The sequence below is a fragment of the Ochotona princeps genome, chromosome 3, assembly GCF_030435755.1.
Source record: "Ochotona princeps isolate mOchPri1 chromosome 3, mOchPri1.hap1, whole genome shotgun sequence".
Classification (NCBI taxonomy): domain Eukaryota; kingdom Metazoa; phylum Chordata; class Mammalia; order Lagomorpha; family Ochotonidae; genus Ochotona; species Ochotona princeps.
The window spans coordinates 90929140-90951974 of record NC_080834.1 but is presented as its reverse complement, the minus strand read 5'-3'; the positions used below and the strand labels follow the sequence as shown (position 1 = coordinate 90951974).

Genomic DNA, 22835 nt, shown 5'->3' with positions numbered 1-22835 from the left:
CTAAACATTTCCTTTGTACTTAGTAGTCTGGAATTACGAACATACTTTTCATTTGACTAAACATTCCATCCCTGCCCCTACACCAGATAAGATCTAAGAGCATAACCTTTATTTTGCAGATGAACATACCTTGAAATACTAAAATACAAAATACACAACTCATAGGCTAAAGTCCTCGCCTTGAACGTGCCAGGATCCCATATGGGCGCCGGTTCTAATCCCGGCAGCTCCTTCCCATCCAGCTCCCTACTTGTGGCCTGGGAAAGCAGTTGAGGACGGCCCAAAGCCTTGGGACCTTGTACCCATGTAGGAGACTCAGAAGAGGTTCCAAACTCCTGGCTTCAGATTGGCACAGCACTCACCATTGTGGCTGCTTGGGGAGTGAATCAATGGATAGAAGATCTTCCTCTGTCTCTCCTCCTCTCTTTATATCTGACTTTCCAATTAAAAAATCTTAAAACACACACACACACCCCTCATATAAAAATCTAAAGAGTAAGGCATTGATGTGGAGGAAAAATCCAGGACAATAAAAAAGTAAAATCTAGTACTTCCATTTTTATTTTGTTATAATTGGCTCATTCTTGAAAATACTGTACTATGATCTTATTACTCTCTTTATGTCTTCATCTAGGATGAAATTTTGTGTCCTGTCAAATGTGTTTAGATTCTAAGTTTCTGTTTTATTTTATTTTTAATTCTTTTATTTTGATAATCTTTACATAGTTGATTAGGGCACAAAGGGTCAAGGATTACAGGAAAGTGGGTAAGACCATTGTTTCCACACTAATATCATCATTTTCCCCCTGTATCTGGGGTCAGTGGAGAAACAAAGAGAAAAGCCCCACCCAGCCTCCCACTCATCCCAGGTCCCCAATGTGGGGCACGCTCCGAGGGTCCTGCTCATGCAGTTTTGATAGTTCAATAGCTCTGAATTGCTGCAATTCTCGCCACTCCAAGCACGATGAAATCTATTCAGAATCCACTGGCTGACACAGTCTCTTCATGGTTGGGGTTCTGAGATCAGCAGTTTAGTTGGAGAGATCCCCAGAGAAACTTCATCTGAGCTGATCCCATAGCTGATTCTCGTGTGTACTTGCCAGTACAGGGTCGGACACAGTCCATCACCCCAATCAGCTTATGCACATGCTGGTGGTTGCAATTGCTGGGTCAGTTCTGTTTCCAGAGCTGTCTTCCACACAAACCAATGGGTGTTGTAGTCCAGTTCGATCCTGCCCACTTCATATTCGGCCCTCATGCAAATCAGTGGGAGTTGCAGCCTAGTTGGGGCGACTCCCTATAACCCCCAGCAGGCCTGCCCCTTACCCTGGTTCCCATGCTTGCCAGTATGTACCACAGACCTGTTCAGTCTATCCCGCATCCCATTTAGCTCTTGTACATGTCAATGGACATTGAAGCCTAGTGCAATCCAACAAATCCTATTATCCAGCCCACACACATACTGGCGGGTGCTGTTCTGTCTAGGCATCCCTGTCCCAGTCCTGGTGCTCATGCTCGCCAGTGGGAGTGGTAATCTAAGAAGGAGGTGCCCATTATTTCCCTCCTAAGCCACTACCACTCCTGCATTACGCACTCCTCAGGTGGTTCTGTGGTTTAACTTGACAGAATTAACCCCCAGTGCCAGCTTCTGCCAGCTGATGCTGTGGCAAAGCCCAACCAGTCCTCACCCACTCTGATTTATGCTTGCACCAGGAGGAACAATCAGCCCAGCCTTGCTTTTCCCTGATCTAGTCCACATGAGGCCCACAGGTGTTGTAGCCCTGCCTGGTCTGGTCTGGTCTGCCCCCATCCCAGCTCACACTCTCCAATGGGAGTGGCTGTCCAGCAGAGGAGCCCTCCACATTCCTCCTACTGGCTTTGCCCCCTCCCTCCCTGGTTCTCACATGTGCTGCTTGGGCACTGCAGCCCAGTCTGGTATGGCCTACCTCACCTTGGCATTTGCCAGTGGGTGATGTAGACTGGCCTGGCCCGGCCTACCCCCAGTTCCAGCTGGTGAGGGTTATGACCTAGCCCAGCCAGCAGGCATCCAGTCTCAGCTGTAATGTGCACTGGTATGTATTGCGGCCATACCTGGCCCGACCCACACTCTGTTCAGGTGCTCAGACGCGCTAGCGGTTGATGTAAACTTGTTCAACCTGGTCTGCCCCCGACCTATGCCAAATGTATGCTGGTGGGCACCTTTCCCTGGCCTGGTCTGGGCTGCTCCATATCTTGGTTCTTGCACTCACCTGCAGGGACTGTGTCCTGCCAGAGGAGTTGCCCAGGCTCCTCCATCAGAACCTCTCAAAGCCAGATCTCGCGCATACCAGTAGGTCCGTGAGCCAGCTCTACTTAGTCTACCTCCTGTTTTAGCAGGAATAGTGGCTTTTCCTGACTGGCCTTGAACCCCTTCTGGTTCTTACTGTTGGATGTTTCAGCTAAGCCAAGGCTCATGCATACCCAGACACAGCTCACACATGGTTTAGTAGGGGCAGAGACCTAGCCTAGTCCATCCTACATCTACCCTGGTCCTCCAGAGCACCGGTTGGTGCTGGAGTCTAGCCCGGCCTGGTATGTCCAGTCCCAGTCTACACTTGTGCCAAGGGAGACTTCAGCCATGTCCAGACCAGAACTCAGCCCCGATTCCAGCCCCCGCACTCACCAGTGGGAACCCCAACCCAGTTAGGGTATCTTCTTAGCTTCCCAACCGGGCCTATTCCCAGCCATAGATTGCACGTATGCCAGTGGTTACTCTGACCCAGCTTGGCATAGCCCCTCACCTGTCTTGGCCTTAGCCTTTGATGCTGTGACCTAGTATCCCTGTTTCATGCAGACCAGTCAGTGTAAGAGCCTAGCGTGGCATGATCTATGCTCCATCCTGATTTCTGTTCTTTCTTGTGAGTTGAGGTTTGCTTGGCCCTGCCCAGTCCGCCTCCTTCCAGTTGCAGCTTGGCCCACCTCACATCCTGTTTTAGGATGCACATTCGGGTGCTGCTGCTTTGACCTGCCCAGACTGTTGTGGGTTCCTTTACCCGTGAGTGATGGCAGGTTCCATGGTCACACCTAGCTCAGCCCATCAACACCCCTGCTCACGAGCTAACCACCGGGACTTACATTTCCACAGGGTTGGGCCCACACTTCCCCCAGAGAATCTACCCCTGGATCTGGTTCTATCATGTGTTGGTTAGCGTCTTGACCCTGCCATGTGTGACCCATCCCTTGTTCCGCCACTCAGTCAGGTACTGGTACCTAGCCTTGCCAGACAGGCCCCCATCCATAGCTTTGTGTGGAATGGTGTGTGGCAGTCAGTGGTGCTCCTACACTAACAACCCATCTCGGGATTCCCATGTGGATTGGTGAATCAGTCTGGCCCAAGTAGAACTTATGGACTCTCCCCTCCAAACCCTCAGATCTCAGTCCCCATACTTGCAAGCAAGTCCCGTGACCCCATTGCTGGGAATCAAACAGAATTCATCCCTCACCTACACTTTGACTTTGTTTCCTATATATCTATCCATGAGTAAGCCTACCCTGTACATTTAATTTAGTCCCAAGTATACACAGCATTAAAATGATTATACTTTTTGTATAAAATCACTGACCAGAGCATATCTTATCATTCTGCTAAAGAAGTGTGCAGTAGACTAAAGTACAGCCAGAGTCAAGTCTGAGAAGAACATCAGTAGAATGCTTGAACCTTTTTTCCTTTCTCTTTTGGTTGGAAAAGTTATTTCTCAAAGCCCTATTTCTTTACCTAGGAGAAAAAGTACCACTTGCAAGAGCGCGTTGATAAAGTAAAGAAGAAGGTGAAAGACGTGGAAGAAAAGTCAAAAGAATTTGTTCAGAAGGTGGAGGAGAAAAGCATTGACCTCATTCAAAAATGGGAAGAGAAGTCCCGAGAATTCATTGGAAGCTTCCTGGAAATGTTTGGTCCAGAAGGAGCCCTGGTATGTCCTTTTCCATAAGGCAGAGTATGAGATTTTAGGAGAATCTGGACAAGTTCAGTGCTGTGAGAGGAATTACTAAATCCTTCAGCAGAAAGGGATATTGACATTCAGAAGTTACCTTGTCAGTTCCCTTTGTCTAGGGAAAACTAAGTTTCAGCTCTCCTCAGGAAGTTCCTTATAACCTTTCTAGAAAGAGGCAACACATGATCCTAAGTATTTTTTTTTTGTCCGCTCCCTGTCAACCTGGAAATCTGTTGACAAGATGAATGAGTAGCCTTGACCAGCTTACTTCTACATTATACTTTTAAATAGAAAGGAACGAATAAAGAACAGGACAAAGTAAATTGTCCCACCAGGTAGAGCCACTGCAGGATCCCTAGGAAAAGATGATCATTCTCATCTTGAAGAGTGGCAGTCTTTTCAAACCAATTTTGAAAAATCGGCAAGTGGACTCTTAGCTATCAGGATGGTTCTGTTGGGGGTGTTTCAATACTAAAATAGTTTACTTAGAAAGAAGGTGGAGTTTAGAGAACTTTACCACTGGGTTGTAAAGGGTTTATCTTTATCTGCATGAGTTCTTTTGTGTTTAGCAGGAATTTGGACCACAACTAATTCCTTTGACTTAGCAATCAAGGATTTGATAACTGTGAATAAGCAAGTTGGAAAAAACTCATAAATAAATAGCCTATGTAGATCACTCCATGGAGGGAATTGCATAGAATTCTAGCTCTGTCCCTGCCCTGCTTTGTTTCCTCACCTTTCACATTGAGAGGGGAGACTCATGATAACCTAAATGATACTCCAGGGGTGAGGAAGATGGTTCAGAGGTGTCTCCTAACTGTTGCTTTTGATCTCCCCAGAAACATATGCTGAAAGAAGGGAAGGGCCGGATGCTGCAGGCTATCAGTCCCCGGCAGAGCCCCAGCAGCAGCCCAACCCGGGAACGCTCCCCCTCGCCCTCTTTCCGATGGCCCTTCTCTGGGAAGACTTCTCCGACTTCCTCGCCGGCAAATCTCTCCAGGCACAAGGCTGCAGCCTATGATATCAGTGAGGATGAAGAAGACTAAGTTTTTATTCCTGCTTACCTCTCCTCTCCTCTCTGTCCCATCACCTTCAGAGGCTCTCTGTTCAATCCCACATTGTGATACCAACACTAAACCTAAGGACAGCTGCAAAGAAAAGACAGTTGGGGCAGAAAGAGGACCTGGGAATGGGGGAAGCAAAGCAGCCTATCTTCCAGGAGGCATCTGTCACCCACCCCAAGAAGGAGGTTGGCTGTACCTTAGAAGCCTCTTCTACATCCATATACCCTCCCTAAGGACTTTGCTTTACTGTTTATGTTCATGTGATCTTGACAGGGAAATTGTCATTTTTATTAATTTTTTTAAAAAGATTAGTCTTTCAAATATAATAAGTAGAACTAATTTTTTGCCCCTGAGGAGTGGGCAGAAGAAGAAAGTGGTATACTACCCAGAGGCCTTTTCTTCCTGACACACTGTAGAATTTGCCCTTTGAAGCAAAGCGGCTCGCGCTAAGCCTTTCAGACCATGAGCCATGCTAATGGTGGGTGATTTGGGGGGAAATACCTTATTTTTGGTTTCCTTTTAAAAAAAAGAAGAGAAACAACTGAAAACTGAGCTACAGTCTCATATCACCCAAACATGCACTGGCACAGGTCCCAGCGTGGCTATAGGAAGGAGATCAGAGCCGAATTCTCTTACTCCCTGAGGAGTTTCTTGTTGGACCCAATGGGGTCCATGAAGACACTGATGGGGATGGAACCAGACCACACGGCATCATCAGCTGCTCTCTGCTGTGTTCATCTTCTCAGAACATTCTGTTGCCCAATTATTTGGGAGCTCTTTCCTGCAATCTACCTTTAAAGAAAGGAACACTTTGAGGGTCTACTGTGATTGAGGAAAGGAGGGGACAGTGCTCAAGCCCATATCAAGTCAGTTTAGATTCATTTCCTCCTGGAAGGAAGTCCCTGGCCCTGCTGCTCCTATTTTATTGGTGTTGTCAGCTCTTTACAGAGAGTATACTTTACAGTTTGGACTTGATCTGTTCATTTGTGTTGCTCATGGCCATATTAAGTATTTAGAGAGATTTGCACACAACAAGAGGCTAACGCATAAAGAAGCATAAAGATGCTTCTTTCTTTCAACAGCTTTATGTTGACCTTGACCCTCTTAAGAAGGTTCTTTAAGTAGAACCATAAACCTTGGAGTGTTTCTTTACAAGCTGTAACTGTCAAGGACTTCTGCCCAGCTCTCCTCCCGCAAGCCACAAAGCATGGGCTCACGTTACAGGAGAATAGCAGGCAGGCAGACACTCTCCCTCCTTCCCAGTTGTGCCTGTTGGTTATAGCCCCACCTCCCTTGTTAGGTTGCCCAAGAGGATTTAGCACTTGAATTGCAAATCGAAGAGTACTGATACTTAGCATTTGCTGTCCAGCATCATATCTCGTCAGTTACATGACTAGTATACTACCATCTGTCAGTAATCCTGTAACTGGATTAAGGGGACAGTGGTTTAGATCCAGGTCTCACCCCTTTTCATTCATAAACATCCCTTATCAGTGGGGAGTTTTGGTGTTTTCAGCAAAGAAAATTGCATTTTTCTTGCTCCTGTGCTAGAGCTGTGACCATCTCATCTCATGGTCCCTTCTGAACCCTAGGAAAAGCTGCTCTTCTATCTGAGCCCCAGCAGCTGCCATTCTGCCTGCCAGCACTCCAGGGTAACCTCAGCTTCTCCCTCATTGCAGCTCAGCTCCTTGTTGCCAGGGAAGCCGAAGAGAGGAACCAAGGAGGGGACGGGAACCTCTTGTCCCTATGGCCCATGAAAATGACATTTCTAACCCTGCTCATGCAGTGCTGTTTTCATTGCCAAATTTGGAATCCTTTCTTTGAAACAGTTGTGATTGATATTTCCCACATGGTGCAGCTTCATCTGGTCTTAGATTTAGGTTTTCAGCTTCCATCTTCCCTACCTGTTTCTATCTAATTTATTCTCTGCAGTCTAGAAAGGTAGCCAGGTTGTCACTGAGCCTATCCTGCTGTTTTCCCAGAGAGGACACATTGCTCAGGTGTGTTTGGCTGGGAAGGGAGATGCCTCTCAAATGTATTGCCTGGATCCTAGAGCTTTGCGCCCTTCCTCTCAACTCCCAGCAGGCCACGCTTGGTCTGCTCTCCACTTGGACTGGCACCTCTGTGCTGACCAGGTCTGAGAGATTGCTGGGATTAGGGTCAGCTGATGCTCATGGTCTTGGAAGGCTCCTTCGCCCATTCTGGTAAGCCCTTACTGCCTCAGTCTACCAACACTGGTGTATTTTCAAATAATTTTGACTGAAAACAAAAATCTTTTATAATGTGATGTGTTCAATCCTTTAGAGGTAAATGTGATCCTAAGAGTTGGACAAGGGTGGGCAGGTGGAGAAAGTCATTGGACTGATGCGCTATTTGATCATTTGTGCCTAATTAAATGAAGTTTGAAGTCTATGCACCATGACCATGCCTGTGATCTGTAATTCTCCAGATATTCATGTTTGAGACCATGGAAGCCAGTTCAATGAATCCCAGAGAAGAAAGCAGTCAGGAGAGACAGGAGAGCCTATAGAAGTTTCTTGGCCTTGCAGCCTCCATCTGTGACAGAGAAGGAGGTCCAAGACAGAGGCCCCACAGCTTCTGAGGAGGTGCCCCTTCAGCTGCTCCCTTGAGGTGGGCCGGCAGGAAACTTGCCCTTTTCACATACACTAGGCTCAGGGCGCTGAGAACCCAAGTGGAAACTTCATAGGAACAGAAATGGATTGTTTGTAGTGCTGCAGCAGCTGCTGCTGATAGCTGGGGCCAAGATTGTGACTCGCAGAGGCTCGGATCAGAAGCTGGATGTGGTTAAGCACCTAGTGAGACTCAGCTTATCTGTGGCCCCCACCACTCATCAGTCTCTAGCTAGACCCTGTTCAATGGTTCTGCCCATGGCTTTGTTTTTTTGTGAGCAGTTTATCTCCTGGAAGGCATTGCCTTTTGAATCCTGTTTCAAATCTCGTCTAAAAATCTTTCCAGAACAGTCTGTTGTGCTGCTCTTTAATTCCTTAAAAACCAGAGTTCCAGTATTTTATGTCATCTCACCAGAAGGTGAACCAATAGGTAGACAAATGCTCCCTTGACTGTGTTTTTTAAATAATGGTATTTTTAAGCTCATCAATATAAGTATTTCTAAAAGTTATATTTTTTAAAGTCACAGCAATAATTGGTCTTATGTTTTCTTATAAAATAGATTGTCATGGAGCACAAAAGAGTGAGTCCTAGCTTCTATTTTTCCAAATGAAGTAGTAGAACGTGTTCCTGGGATTATACTACTAAATGTTCATTTTCTTAGAAATAAATGAGATCATTCAGTTTGCCAAAGGTTTAAGTTAGAACACGGATTAAGGTAGGAAACAAAAGCGCCAGGCGGGACATTAGGATGACTCGGCTGTGTGCCTTTAGGTTTGGATGAGCCTTTACCCTTCTTAGGGAGGTGCTGATTGGAGCACAGAAACGTGATGGGTTGGCTGTTTTGTGTTAGGGATCCCAAAAAGGAAAAAAACAGTCTTGTAGAAAACTGCTGGCCTTGGCATGAGTGTTTACCCATCACCAGTGTGAGTCTGCAGGGAAGTTTCCTCAATTGGAAATCAGTGTATCATTTTCCTGTCTGAGAATTATTCATTTGTTCAGTTATTTTGGCTTTTGTCATTTAGCCAAATAAAGGCAAATGTGGGTTTACCTAATGTTCCATTTCCCGTGTTTTTGACTTAGTATACGGATGTATACACATTTTATGTATTGGGGATTTTTACTTATGCTCTCAATTCCTTTGCTTTTGCATCCTAACTCCTGTCTTCAAAACTGTCTTCATGGGTCATCTTATTGAGTGATTGCTTTTACAGCGTGGCAGAAAGACAAACATACACACACACACAAAAAGAAAAGGTATTGACACACAAAGGAAAGTTCCAGATCTCCCTGATTTCTTTAAAACTTTGAACTGGTGTGGGTTTGTTTGGTCAAGCACAACTCCTGTTTGTATAGCAGGCTCTCTCCCCCCTTTGGTCTGCTTTGGGAAACCATTCAGTATTCAAGCTTATAAAGGGCCAATAGAGGCACCCACAGAGGCTATGCGCTCCATTACAGAGTTTCAGAATTCGTCCTCTTTATTGTTAAAAAAAATTTTTTCCCTGAGCAATATTCAGACATTTTCAAACTGTTGCATAATATACCTTCATCTCCTAAAGTCAAATATACAATCTACCAGCTTGCATGGGTGGGTGACAGGAGTCCTCTCCTGTTGAGTAGTGAAGAAATCTTATACTCTACTAATGAGTACAGTTTCTTTTCCATTGTTCAAGCCATCTACCTCAGGCTTTGAGGTCCAAGTCCAGTTCTGGAGAAGTGAAAGTTTCATACCCAACCTTGTGGTCTTTCCTGCGGTAGTACATCCGTGTCAACACAGTTATCAGAAAACTCTCTAAGATGAGGAGGTGGCAATTCATCACTAGAATGTGGAATGAAATATAATGCAAGTTATGGTAAGTTGTAGAGATGGTGTCCCACCAGCAGCCCTGCCGTATCAGTCAGACAACCGTTTTCTCCAATGTATCACAAACCAGAACCTAGAACTACCAAATGGTCATACTGTGAGAGCAGAGTGATGGTAGAGCCAGCACTGGGACTTGGCTCTCTTTGTAGAGCTCTTGAAGTGGGCTTGAAAACCTATTTCTTAGGAGGGTTTAATCAGCATGACCTTCCACTTTCCAGCCACTTCCATTCTCCAGGAGCTGAAGATGGACCTGCGGTTTCCTGGTTGGTATTGTGGCTGGTCTCAAGCTCAGGGATTGTAGTTCTCTGATCAGAGGTCATATTCTCATTAAAGCTTCAGCATAGATTTCTCAGGGATGTCCTAAGCACAAGTGAGACTGGTCTAACCTCTTTTCCAAGGTCCTCTTCCCTGACCCTCTCCCATGTCACCTATGCACTCACCTTGAGACCTGATTTTCGAAGAATAGGGAGGTGAACAAGCAATCTGCCCACTGTTGGCCAAGACGGAGAAGATGGAGGGCTGAAGGGCACTCAGGATAAGAAGAGACTGTGCAACAGAAAAGAGAAGCAGGTTAGGCCCCGCCTTCGTGTTTTGAGGCCAGCTGACCCACTGCTGGGCCTCCCTCTGTGGCAGGTTTGGCCTCCATTATGTGTGCACGTTCACAGGGTTAAGATTCGCAATGGATTAAAAACATGTGGTATTTGTCATCTTCATGCAAATGATAATCTACCTAACACAATATTTTTGTTGAGGTTTATTTTGATTTCCATCTCTGAGGCATGGCTATTAGTAAATGCTTAATAGATGAAAAAAGCAGATAATCGCAGAAGAGTAATTCAGTCTAATCCAAACACCTGAGATCCTTATTCCTAGAATAATGCACAGTTAACCATTAAAATGACCTCTGAGGAGTAGGTCTTTAACCTAGTGTGTAAGATACCTGTGGCCCACCTTGGAGTGTGTGGGATGAAGTCCCACCTCTGATTCCTAACTCACGCACAAAGGATGATAATTCAAGTAATAGGGTTCCTGGATTGAGTTCTCAGCACCTGGCTGCATCTCCGGCCCAGCCCTAGTCCTTGCAGGCATTGGGGCAAATCAGTGGATGAAAACACTTCCTTCCCCCTCTACCCCACCTCCCTCTCTCCCCCTTTCCCTCCCTTAATCCCTCATAAATAAATATTTCTAAAAAAATGCCATTTGGAAACTTTACGCCATGACTGAGGGAGGGAACACGGAGGACTTCGTGTTTAAAGAGTACAGAATGGCATTTGGGGAAGCTGGAAAAATGGCAGAGATGGATGGCGTGAGTATACATTTAAATAATCACGAAGAAGGTAAATCTTACATTGTGAATTCTCCCACAATAAAAGAAGTTGAAGACTAAGAAAAAATGGAGAATGCCAAAAAGGTGATGGCAGAGACAGAGGAGAAAGAGGAGAAGTATCTGGAGATGGGCCTGGAGGTTCCCATTTAGGAGGCAAGTGCTCAGATCTAATGAGAATGTATGTGAAATCCCTCTTGGACTATGAAGCTCATGTCATGCTTTGGGAGTAGAAGGGTCCAGCAACGAGACAGAATCCAAGGAGAGAGAAGGAAAATAAGACTGGGTTTGTAGTCATTGCATTTGGTAGATATGTCACCTTTGGGTGCAGAGAATGCAAAATATCAAAGATAACCAAATGTGCCTCTGAGAGAATTTCTAGAAGTTTGAAGATGAAGGGTCAATGAAGGAATGTTGGTTTGAGGGTTAGACCTGGGTTTCGATGATGGCCCCATCCCCCAAGTGCCACTGAGCAAGCCTCATAGCTTCTCTGGATCTCCATTTCATCCTTTGTAAAATAGGAATAGTAAAGCCTACTAGGAGTGTTGTGAAGATGTGTTTTCTATGAACAATGCCTGGCACAGGGTGTAGGTGGTGACTGGTAGCTGCCAACTGCTGCTTCTGCTAGAGCTCGTGGATTATGGGACTCTGGAAAGTAGATAGTAAGATAATACATGGAATAGATACGGTGGAGTGCTGACCCCGTATCTCAGAATGTGACCTGATGTAGACACAGGCTCATTGCAGCTGACACTCATGAGATGAAATCATAATCCAATATGACTAATGTACAAATAGGCAAGGAGGGGCTAGTCTTGTGGCATAGTGGGTAACAACACCACCTGTGACATGGGTGTCCATATAGGTGTGGGCTCATGTTCTGGTTGCTCCACTTCTAATCCAGCTCCTTGCTAATAGCCTGGGAAAAACAACTGAAAATGGTCCTAGTATTTGGGCTTCTGTCACCCACATGGGAGACCCAGAAGAAGCTCCTGGCTCATGGATTAAGCCTGGCAAAGCCTTGGCCTTTGCAACCATCTGGGGAGTGAGCCAGAAGATGGAAGATCCCTCTCTCTCCTATCTCTGTAACTAATGACTTTCAAATCAATCAATAAAATAGGAGAGGAGGCCACATGATGATGAAGACAGAAATGAGGGATGCAGCTGCAATGAAGTATAGCTGGCAGACACCAGAAAGGCAAAGAGCTGAAAGCATTTTCTTTGTAAACCTCTTAAGAAACTTGGGCTAGTGAGTAAACTTTCATTTTTACCTGTATTAGTCTCACCTCACCCAAGTCATTCACAGTTCTGTTATCTCCCAGTATGTAGTTACCTGGAACAGAGCAAACTTGGCTCCCATGTTCTGCTCACGAAGGTGTAGTCTGGCCTGACGGAAGACAATGCCCAGGGCCCAGAGTGCCAACAGAGTGGACACACCAAGGAAAACGTTGATCCACAGAGCTGCACTCCTCTCAGAAATCTGGGGGGAGGCCGGAAAGTAGCATGAGGAGAGCCAGTCCTTCTCTTCTTTCCCTTCTACTCTGGCACCAAAGGGTGATTGGAAAAGAAAAAGCCCCCAAGCCTTGGCCTAGCCCCATCTCGTGTCTCCCCAGCCACCTTGCCCCTGGGGTTTGGGTCCAGAGTTTGGGTTCCAGCTGTTTTCTTCTGTGTCTCAGAGACCCTTGCTTACGTCTGAGGGGTCAAAGATGCCATCAGGGATGAGAAACAGGCCCGCGAGACCCAGCGAGATCTTTAAGAAAGCATACTGGAATGGACCGAACATCAGCAGCTTCAGCTTATTCCTGAGGGTGGGGCGTGTAGAGAGGATTAGGAACTTGGATCCATAAACCACCTTCCGCCCCGCAAAAAAAAAAAGATAATCCCCAACCATGCCCACCCCCTCTCTGAGCTTCTAGGCTGAACTGCTGCCCACTCACCTCCACAGCCAATGCCTTTTGAAAACGAGCTACCAGCATGTTGACCTCAGCCATATTAGCCAAAAGGGAGGAATCAGTGGCCCAAAGCCAGCCTCCTCTGTGTGAATAGTTTGCAGTAGAGCTATGCTGTGAGCTGGAAACTTGGGAGTACCCCTGCCTCTGTGCCCCTCTCCCTGGGGTTGGGTGCCCCTGTGTAGGTCCCGGCTGCAGGCTGCACGCCTGCTTGTTTACTGACTTTGTTCTGTTCAAAACCAATTTCAAAAGCCTCACAGCAAAGCCCATGAGCTGCAAATGGCTCACTCAGTCCTCTTATCCTACCTGGTGAGCGCAAAGCGGGGGCAGCAGAGGCAGCAGCAGCAGCAGGGGCCCGTGTGGATCATCATTGGTGTGTCCTTCAGGGCCCTCAGCACGGCCTCCTTCCCACCAAATCCTTCCACCATGACCATCATCAGCAGGTAGAAGTACACGGAGTAAAACCTGGAGAGGAAGCAGGACGTACCTTTACCACCGACGACAAAGGCTGTGGGGAGAAATGGAGCTTACTGAGGGCAGAAGGATAGAGGCTGGGCATCCCCTAGGCGTGATTCAAGGGCCAGGGTGAAGGGAGTTGTGGGCCTGTGGGGACCAAGAGGTGACTGAGGAATGTGTCCATGGCATTGCCTGAATAGGAGCTCCAGCTTAGCATGTTGGAAAACATGCTGGATTCTCCATCACCTGGGATTGAAGGGTGGTTTCTCCAAGTTTCCTCCCCTGGGAGTGGGGAGGGAAGGGGCCTAGGAGGAGTGCCCAGCCCAGAGTTGGGGATGTGGGGAAGGGAAAACACTCACGAGGTTGTTATCAGTTCCACAAGCGTGAGGGAACGAGGTATCCAGAGACCGAAGGAGCAGAACACAGACACCACCTGCTCACCGGAAGTGGGAAGTAAGCTTGGGCCTTTCGTGGTAATGGCTCCAGGAAGCAAAACCTGTCCACTTGAGGCCCCATTCGCTAACGGTCACCAGCCGGAAAAATCACCAGTTACATCAAGCTAACCCAGGATTTCTGTGGTGGCTCTGGGAGTGAGTTAAACAGGCCAAAAGCGAAGAGGATAGCCCTGCTGCCTGCAGGCTGGGGTAGTGGGTGTGGAGGGGCAGGCTGGGGCGAGGGGAGCAGGAATGGGCAGAGCAAGTGCTCCAACCTTTCTAAGTCTTACCACCTCCCCCACCCCTTGTGCCTATTGGCCTTCCAGGCAAGGGTCCTACTTCCAAGAACCATGAGATTATAAAGCCCAAGCAGGGCGCTCACCGTTGGGGCAGAGCTCGCCCAGAGCAGGGTCTTCCTCTTGATGGGACAGCTGGTGTTCTTGTATATGTAGATGGCATCTTCCAAGTAGATGATGATCGAGACCAGGGCAAGACAGGTCAGGGCACACGAGATGGTGATTTCTACAGGGCCCAAGGCTAGAGAGAGGAAGAGGAAGAGGAGACAGGTTCCAGTGAGCCGAAGCCTGGGACTGAAATGGGAAGATGTGGCCCTCCTCACCTGGACCTAAACTGCTTAATCTAGAATGTTCTGGTTTGGGTTCCCAACCTTGTAGAAGAATGACTGTTGATTTTAGACTAAAGAGGTTCCAATGTGTGACTAATAAATATTCCTTCTGCTTTGTGGATCAGAGCCAAATCGGCTGCTCCCCAGGGGTGGCAAGATCTTCCTGCACCAGGGGTGTAGACACTCAAACAAGTTTTTTGTTTGTTTGTTTGCTTGTTTGTTTTTAAAGATTTATTCATTTTATTACAAAGCCAGATATACAGAGAGGAGGAGAGACAGAGAGGAAGATCTTCCGTCCGATGATTCACTCCCCAAGTTAGCCGCAACGGGTCGATGCGCGCCGATCCGAAGCCGGGAACCTGGAACCTCTTCCAGGTCTCCCACACGGGTGCAGGGTCCCAATGCCTTGGGCCGTCCTCCACTGCTTTCCCAGGCCACAAGCAGGGAGCTGGATGGGAAGTGGAGCTGCCGGGATTAGAACCGGCGCCCATATGGGATCCTGGGGCGTTCAAGGTGAGGACTTTAGCCGCTAGGCCACACCGCCGGGCCCACAAGTTTTTATATCATTGGCCAAAGTTTGGTTCAGGAGGCCCCCAGCAGGGCCTATCCACTTTGCTACCTCCCATGCTGGATGCTACCTGAGCAGACACGGACGACTGTGATCCAAACAGAGTGTGATGACTGACATGCCTTAGTACTTACTCACCTATGATTTCACCCAAATCGAACCATGAGTGAAACTGGGCACCCGCAAAGAGAAACAGGTGTAAATAAAGGCTGCACCTGGCCCAGCTTTAGTGTTGGTTAGAATCCTCTGGGGAGCTGCTAATAAAAGCAGCCATTGATCTGGGGTGGGCCCCATCAACTGCATTCTGTACAAGTTCATTGACCACGGTTGGAGTGCAGCTCGCTGTGAACCTAACCTCCCCCACTGCTAACAGAAAAGATGAATGGAGTCACCCGCACTTGTACACATGACTCACTAAGGCAACAACAGCTGGTTCTCAATAGAGTTCTGTGTGCTCAGAGACAGGCCCTGTGCCCTCTGAGTCTCTTCTCTAGTTGGCACATGCCCCCCTTGGCACCTGCCGCTGCTTAGACAAGGGAGAGCACAGGGGAGAAGGCTGTCAGGGCGCAGGGCACCGGCCTAGGGTGCTGGGGAGAGCAGGCAGAGGAAACCTCAAGGGGTGAGAGGGCAACTCAGATGCAGCCGCTGAACGAGGAAGACCTGACATATCTGCTGCTCAGTCATCCCTGGTGGGTCGGAAGCCGCAGCCGGGACCATTTGTAACCAATGAGAGCGGCAGCGTGGATCCTGGCTACTCTTGTTTTAAGGCACTCTCCTATTTCTTTGCTGCTGTCGTCCTTCTCTGGGGCAGGTGCTTTATCTCTGACCACACGCTGGTGTCCTGACCCAGGGAGAGGCGATGGGGCGTGCCCTATCACAGGGAAAGTACCTCTGTATTTCATGTAACTGCTGCTCTCGGTGCTTGATTGTCGCAGCAACTCCAGGCCTTTGTAACCACGCCCACAGCACAAACTCTTAGTAGAAAGGAGAGAAGCTTCATGGCCTGATATGGCCTCTCTCCTTCCTGCTCCTGAATGGCCGCCCCTCCTTTACTGACATGGTCTAACCCAGTTTCCCCCAGCAGTTACTACGGGTCAAAAGCATCCATGGCTGAAGGATTTCCGACTGTGCGTTAAAGTTGAACATGGTTCCTTCCTGCAAAGCACACGGGGAGTTTTCAATTTACTCGTTCGTCTGCACTGCTCATTTCCAGAAGTTAGGCCGTGGAATGTAACTTATATGACAAATTTTCACAGAACTGTTATCAGCATGCCTCCTGGGGACCATCCCTTCTAATATTTCCAGGAAGACATGGATACAAGTGACATTCTGAGATGGCTTCAACCCAATGTCATTCCCACCATGATTCCACACAGACACCACTGCTTCCTGCTCATGATCCCAACCAACAGGTCCACCTCACAGACTGTCCCACCCCATGCTTCCCTCGCTCTGTACTGTACAGGCATCCAAATCTTCTGCCAGTGTAGGATCTACCCAAATAACTTTCACTTCCTTTCTCTGAATTAAGAATATGCTTTTGAAATTTGAAAATCAGGACCCGTAACAGTAGTCTAGTGAATGAAGTCCTCGCCTTGCATGCTCCTGGATCCCATATGGGCACTGGTTTGTGTCCTGGCTGCTCTACTTCCCATCCACTCCCTGCTTATGGCCTGGAAAAGCAGTAGAGGATGGTCCAAAGCCTTGGGACCTTGTGCCTACATGAGAGACCTGGAGGAAGCTCTTGACTCCTGGCTTACCGTTGTAGCCACTTGGGGAGTGATCCAGCACATGAAGGATCTTTCTCTCTGTCTCTTCTCTCCATAAATCTGACTTTCCAATAAAAATAAATAAATCTTCAAAAATTTGAAAGTCAGACACACAGAAACAGTAACAGAGAAAGAGAGAATCTCCCACTCACTGGTTCACTTCCCTAAATGCTTCCAGTAGCCAGTGCTGAGCCAAGCCACGCGCAGGATCCAGGAACTCAACCCAGGTATCCTGCTCAGGTGCGGAGCCCCACGTACCTGAGCCATCATCAGTACAGCTTGTCCCTGAGCACAGTCTGTCCCTCCAGGGTGGAATGGAGGTGTCCTGAGTAGCAGCTCAGCCCATTGCACCTGATACCCTCTCCTCTTTCTGCAATCTTAGACTATGCCATTCTCAACCTGGCTGTAGCAGACATTTCCCCAGCTCCTACCCAGCCTTAACTTGTCCCAGTTCTGGTTTTTTCTTTTTGTTTGTGTTTTCCTCAATAAATGTTTTTGTTTCAGAGATCCCTTGGTCTCAAGAGTTTTGGTTTAATAACACTTTGGGAAATGATTGTCTAACCACTGCAAATATAATTATTTAGCAACTAATATTATTAAGTTCATAGTTTCCTGATTACTAGTGAAGGCAAACTTTTTTTTTTTTTGTAGTTACTATTTGGAGTTTCCCATCCACGAATTCTCTGCTCATGGATTTTATTCAATGTTTATCGGTCAATTTTTCTTGTACTGATTACTAATCCTTTGTTGGCTAGAGATCTGAAAACATCTCTTATTCTGTGGCTTGGCTTTTAACTTTGTTTGTACTACTCCTAGTTTAGTTTTTTTAAAAAAGATTTATTTTATTTATTTGAAAGGTAGAGTTACAGATTGAAAGAGAGGTATTCTACCCGCTGATTCATTCCCCAAAAGACTGCATTGGCCAGAGCTGGGCCAGTCCAAAATGAGAAGCCAGAAACTTCTTTCAAGCCTCCTATATGGGTACATGGTCCCAAACACTTGGTTCATGCTCTACTGCTTTTCCAGTTACATTAGGAGGGAGTTGGATCAGAAGTGGAGCAGCCAGGACTTGAACCAGTGCCCATATGGGATGCTGGTACTGCAGGCAGAGGCTTAACTGACTATGTCAAAATATGGCCCCCAGTACTTTCAGTTTATACAAAAGACTTTTACTCTGTGTGATCAACCTTCATGATCATTTGTGATTTCTTGTGTTTTAAGAAATTTTCTCTGTTCCCAATCACACAGAAATCCTTCCGTATTTTCTTTTGTGAAAATATTTGCCTTTTGTATTGAGATATTTAATCTGTCTGGGTTAGAGCTATTTTGGAGCTATTTTTGCGTATATTTATTTGCTACTGGGAAAGGCAATTGTTCCACAGCTTTCTTTTTTTTAAATTTATTAATTTCAAAGGTGGAGTGACAGAGAAAGAAACAGAGAGAGAGATCTTCCATCCCCTGGCTCCCTCCCATGAGGACCCCAACATCCAAGTCTGCGCCAAGCCAGAGCCAGAAAATAGGAACATCGTGTGGTCACCCATGTTGGTGGGATCGACTCAGGTTCCTGGGCTGTCCCCTTCTCCCTCCTAGGCACATTAACAGGAAGCTTGACCGGAACTAGAGAAGCCAGAATTCATACTAGCACTCTGATCTAGTATGCTGGTGTCCCAAGCAGTGGCTTAACCTGTAGCCCACCTCGGGGAGAGTCCATCCTTCTCCGCCAGCGTGGGGAGCATCCTTCTGCAGGTCCAGTCCTCCAGTAGGAACACTTGGGTTCCGAGCCCTCCCACTGTTCTATGTTCCTTCCACCAGGGCCTTGCCATCCACGCCTCAGTGCTCACCTTCCCACTGCCTTCGCAGAAGCCTTAATCTCAGCTAGGGAATCCTTCCTCCCTTTCAAAGCTGTCTTGGGTTTTCTTGGCCTCTCTATGTATCTGTATGCACTTTTTTTTCCCAGTCCATTTTTAAAACTCCTGGATGGAGTATAATCTCAATTACATTCTAGCCATCTCAAAAATGGATGAGTAAAAGATTCTGTTTTTCTTCCAGAACAATGCTTTCTTAAGTAGCATCTTCTTTAAGAGCAAAAGGATTCATAAAGGAAACAGGAAGGACTTCTGCCATCTATCCTCCATAGATGGAGACTTCCTGGTTCTTCTAGTCCTGGCTGTGTCATCATCACCCTTGCCCAGAACCTGCCCTGACTGTGTGGACACACTGCACTGCCTGCTCTCTGGGTTGCCTGTGTGGTTTCTAATTGTTTCTTCCCTTGGTCGCCTCAGCCCTGCAGGGTCTGGGGAATAGCCTCTTGCTTGTCCGGGCAGCCCATTCTGATTACTGATCAATGGTCCCGCAGCCTCCTTTTAGCTGGCTCCTCCCCATGTTGGAGCCCTCATGGCTGTTGCACCCCTTTCTGTCTGCAGGATAAAGCACAGCTCTGGGGCCCAACATTCATCAGACCCTACCTCACCAGTCCAGCCCTCCCTAGTGTCCCAGACTCTTAACTCTGAATCCAACCAGAGCCAGCTGCCCAGCGCCTGGGGGCTTCATTGGATTCTTTTACCATTATCCCTGACCCAGGAGTGTGTACTGCCTGCTGCACTCTCCCAAAATCCCACCCATTCTAGCTGTAACACAGCAGCGGGCTTCACTGGCAGGGCCATCACACTCTCTGAGAGTCTCTGAGGTTTCTATGTGTGTACTCTGTACAGAACAAAACAACACAAGGGCCACTTTGATATTGTATGGTCAGGCTTCTCTACCTGAGCAGTGTGGAACTGGCCTGGGTCATGGCTGGGAAGCGAGAGGAGTTGCCCTGGGTCCTGGAGGAAGTTAGCAGCCACCACTGGTGCAACTATGGCTGTCTCCAGATGTTCCCTGGGTTGAGCGCTCCTGGGCTGCCACCTACAAGGCAGCAGCCCCTACTGCCACTGATGGGCAGAAGTGACACATCAGCATGTGGCAGTCACTGTAATTCAGAGCACCTGCAGCTGTCAGCAGGCAAGACAGACCCACACCTGCCTCCTAACATGCCTAGTGTGCTGATGGCGTCCTGCCGCTCACACTGGGACTGTCCCAGGAGGGGACCACGTGTGGCAGGGCTGGGGAGGAGTGTACCACTGAGATGCAGATCCCTGGTCAGCATCTGAGGCAGGTCCTTGTGCAGCCCGAAAACAAAATAAACAACACGTGTGAGTCCTACTGGCCGGAAGACAATGGGCATCTGACCCGCAGTGGTTCGAGTGTCCAGGGACTAGGTTAGTCTCACAGCCAATACCTTTGACGTTCAAAACCAGGTCAGAACAGGATCTTGTGGGGCCAACACTGCGGTGCTCTCCCAGGCTTACAGCCCACTGCTCACAATTGGCAGCCCCTAGCATGCTAGCGGCCCCCTGCCGTGGGCCCACTGGCTCCTCCCAGATATTGACACCAGGTTCCCTGGCCGCCCCGGCTGCCCCCTTGGGCTGTGCATCTCCTTGTGGGTCGTTCTGGGGAGTGGACCCTGCTGCTTACCTCTTAGGAGCTGGGCAGCTGAGGGAGGGTAAGAGAAGCAGGCAGAAGAGATGCTGTAGTTGGTCTTTAACACCTCCACGAGCTCCGCCGTGTACCTGGGGAGATACCAGTGCACGATCAGAACACTGGAGGACTTCGAGGCAGTTGGTGGCGGCAGTAGGTTGGACCGTAGTTAATTACCATTTGGGCAACACTCCTGGATGCAGAGAGGTCTTTCATTTCCCCCTCAGGGCTCCAGGCTAGTGTGGTAAGGCACCCGGTCCACTGGCCAGGGGTGTGTCCAAACAGCTCCCAGCCAATTGTCCCTGCTGCTGTCTAGGTGGCAGCTCAAGTATCAAGCAGAGGAAGAAATATGCCCCTGGCCCCAGGGATGGCTCCCCAGTGGCCAGGGTCTCTATACATTCCCTCTGGGCATGCCTTCCACAGCCCCAGGTTCAGAACCAAAGTCCAGACCCTGATACATCTGGCACATAGCACGTCTGAGGGTCTAGAGGAACCACCAGCCCTCTTCAGTCCCTGTCCCATTCTGGCTGCTGGGAGCCAAAGGGCTCCTGGAGAGAGGAAGGGAGAGCCAGGCAGGTGCAGTAAGTAGGGATCACTGTTGCTTAGCAACGGCTCCTGGCCCAGGGCCTGCTGTCATCACTTACCTGGGGTCAAGCTTTATGTGAGTCCTGCCCAGCTCCATCTTCTCTGTTCTGGCTCTCCCAGCTGGCACCAAAGGGTGAAGGCAAGCAGTTGGCCGGGCAGGTGAAGGCTGAGAGGGAGCGTCCTGCCCAGCCCCTCTGCACTGCCTGACTGCCTGCCGACCTCTTCCAGGGAGAAGTTCCGGAGCTGAGCTCAGGTACAACAGCTGGTCTCCCTCCGTCTGGCTCTCTAGTAGCTGCTCGGACCTCTCTTGCCAACCTTCTATCTCACACTTCACCCCAGAGGAATTTGACCTTCTGGGCTGGCTCACTTCCCGGGCTCCTGACCGCTCCCTGCCCACAGGTGTGGCTCCTCCCAGCTCTTCCAGACAAATGTCCTTTACTATCGCTGCCCCTAACTTGCCTTCATCCTCAACACCCCATGCTTAAGGAGCCTTCTAGGCCTGGATGGAGCCAAGACAGAAGTCTGCCCATCTGGAGCCAGGGTGGGAACCGAGTCCTGGCTCTTCCCTGCCGTGTCCCCTGGTCAACAGCCCCTAGACTCTGGGCCCCTGCAGGTGGGGGCATCAGGGCTGATGCTCTGGCCTGGGCTGCTACGTTTGGCTTGTATGGGGGATGAAAGACTGGCTGGAAAAGGGGAATGGAAGACTGCAAAACCACGTGGGTTCCCAAGCCTAAGCCCATCATAATATTTTTTTAAAAAATAGTTCTTAGGTATTTGTTTGGAATGCACTGTGACATATACACACACCGTTAGAGATGAAGATCTTCCTGCTGCCAATTCATTCCCTAAATGACCATAATAACTGGGGCTGGGCAGGCTGAAACCAGCAACCAGGAACCACCATTCAGGGCTCAAACACATGAGCTGCTTTTCCAGGCACGTTAGCAGGAAGCTGGGCTGAAAGTGGAGCAGTTGGGCCCAGTGCAATAGCGTAGCAGTTGAAGTCCTTGCCTTGAATGCGCTGAGGTCTCATATGGGCGCCAGTTATAATCCCAGTGGCTCTGCTTCCCATCCAGCTCCCTGCTTGTGGCCTGGGAAAGCAATCAAGGATGGCCCAAAGCTTTAGAACCCTACACCTGCATGTGCGAGACCCGGAAGAGGCTCCTGGCTTCAGATTGGCTCAGCTCCAGCCATTGCAGCCGCTTGGGGAGTGAACCATCAGACAGAAGATCTTCCTCTCTGTCTCTCCTCCTCTCTGTGTATCTGCCTTTCCAATAAAAATAAATAAATATTTTTAAAAGTGGAGCAGTTGAGATCCAACTAATACTCTGATGGGTGACGCCAAGTGTCACAGCTGGTGGCTATCTTGCAGTGCCTGTCATGCATGTCTTCATGAGGATTTACCCAGCCCATAGCTAGGTCTGAATTCACAGCCTAGTGGAGGCTGTATTTAAGAGTCAGAGCTACCGGGTAAACCTTCTGGACATTTTGACAGGGTTTGGAAAATTGCCCAATTAGATGATTACAAACTATCTTATTGGCTGGTATTTTCTCTTTTTTCTCTCTCTCTCCCTCTCTCTCTCCAACCAGAGAGAATTTTTACAAAGATTTATTTTATTTCCTTTTTTATTGGAAAGGCAAATTTACAGAGAGGAGGCGAGATAGAGAGGAAGATCTGTCTGTTGATTCACACTCCAAGTGGCTGCAATGGCCGGAGCCGGGCCAATCCAAAGCCAGGAGCTGGGATCTTCTTCCAGGTCTCCCACGTGGGTGCAGAGTCCCAAGGATTTGAACCATCCTTGACTGCTTTCCCAGCCCACAGGCAAGTGGCTGGGTGGGATACAGGACCACCGGGACATGAACCGGTTGGCATCCATATGGGATCCTGGTGCATACAAGGTGAGGACTTTAGCCACTAGGCTACTGCACCAGGCCTTCTTCTTCTTTTAAAAATATTTATTTATTTATTTTAATCACTTTAAAACTTCTTTTTATTATTATCATTATATGATACAGTTCCATAGGCCCTAGGATTTCTCTTATCCCCTTCCCAATTCCCTCCCCCTTCACTGAATTCCCCTATAT

General features: G+C 48.2%; 2 protein-coding genes across 2 annotated transcripts in view; one reads left to right on the top strand and one right to left on the bottom strand.

Annotated features, from left to right (window-relative positions):
• PCYT1A (phosphate cytidylyltransferase 1A, choline) overlaps positions 1-7454 on the top strand; it is a 48670-nt gene extending 41216 nt beyond the window's left edge. The window contains exons 8-9 of the mRNA XM_004577825.3: positions 3759-3947; positions 4808-7454. Of these exons, the coding sequence (XP_004577882.1) occupies positions 3759-3947; positions 4808-5014 (396 nt within the window). The 3' untranslated portion in view covers positions 5015-7454. The remainder of the gene's footprint in view (positions 1-3758; positions 3948-4807) is intronic.
• Positions 7455-9116: 1662 nt separating this feature from the next.
• SLC51A (solute carrier family 51 subunit alpha) lies at positions 9117-21092 on the bottom strand. The gene is made up of 9 exons (XM_004577826.2): positions 20810-21092; positions 20163-20257; positions 14070-14224; positions 13613-13686; positions 13104-13262; positions 12539-12650; positions 12182-12328; positions 9965-10070; positions 9117-9479 (listed from the first exon to the last, which is right to left on the bottom strand). The coding sequence occupies exons 1-9, from the start codon at positions 20845-20847 to the stop codon at positions 9343-9345; spliced, it is 1023 nt and encodes a 340-aa protein (XP_004577883.1). The 5' UTR covers positions 20848-21092; the 3' UTR covers positions 9117-9342.
• Positions 21093-22835: the final 1743 nt, after the last annotated feature.

What these genes read in the sequence shown, in the direction of transcription:
- SLC51A (XM_004577826.2), bottom strand. Translation starts at nt 20,847, where the DNA reads ATGGAGCTGGGCAGGACTCACATAAAGCTTGACCCCAG. An exon ending in GCATCTTTGACCCCTCAGAC is followed by an intron (nt 12,329 to 12,538) that starts GTAAGCAAGGGT and finishes GCCTCCCCCCAG; the next exon opens with ATTTCTGAGAGGAGTGCAGC. An exon ending in CCAAGTTTGCTCTGTTCCAG is followed by an intron (nt 10,071 to 12,181) that starts GTAACTACATAC and finishes TCTGTTGCACAG; the next exon opens with TCTCTTCTTATCCTGAGTGC.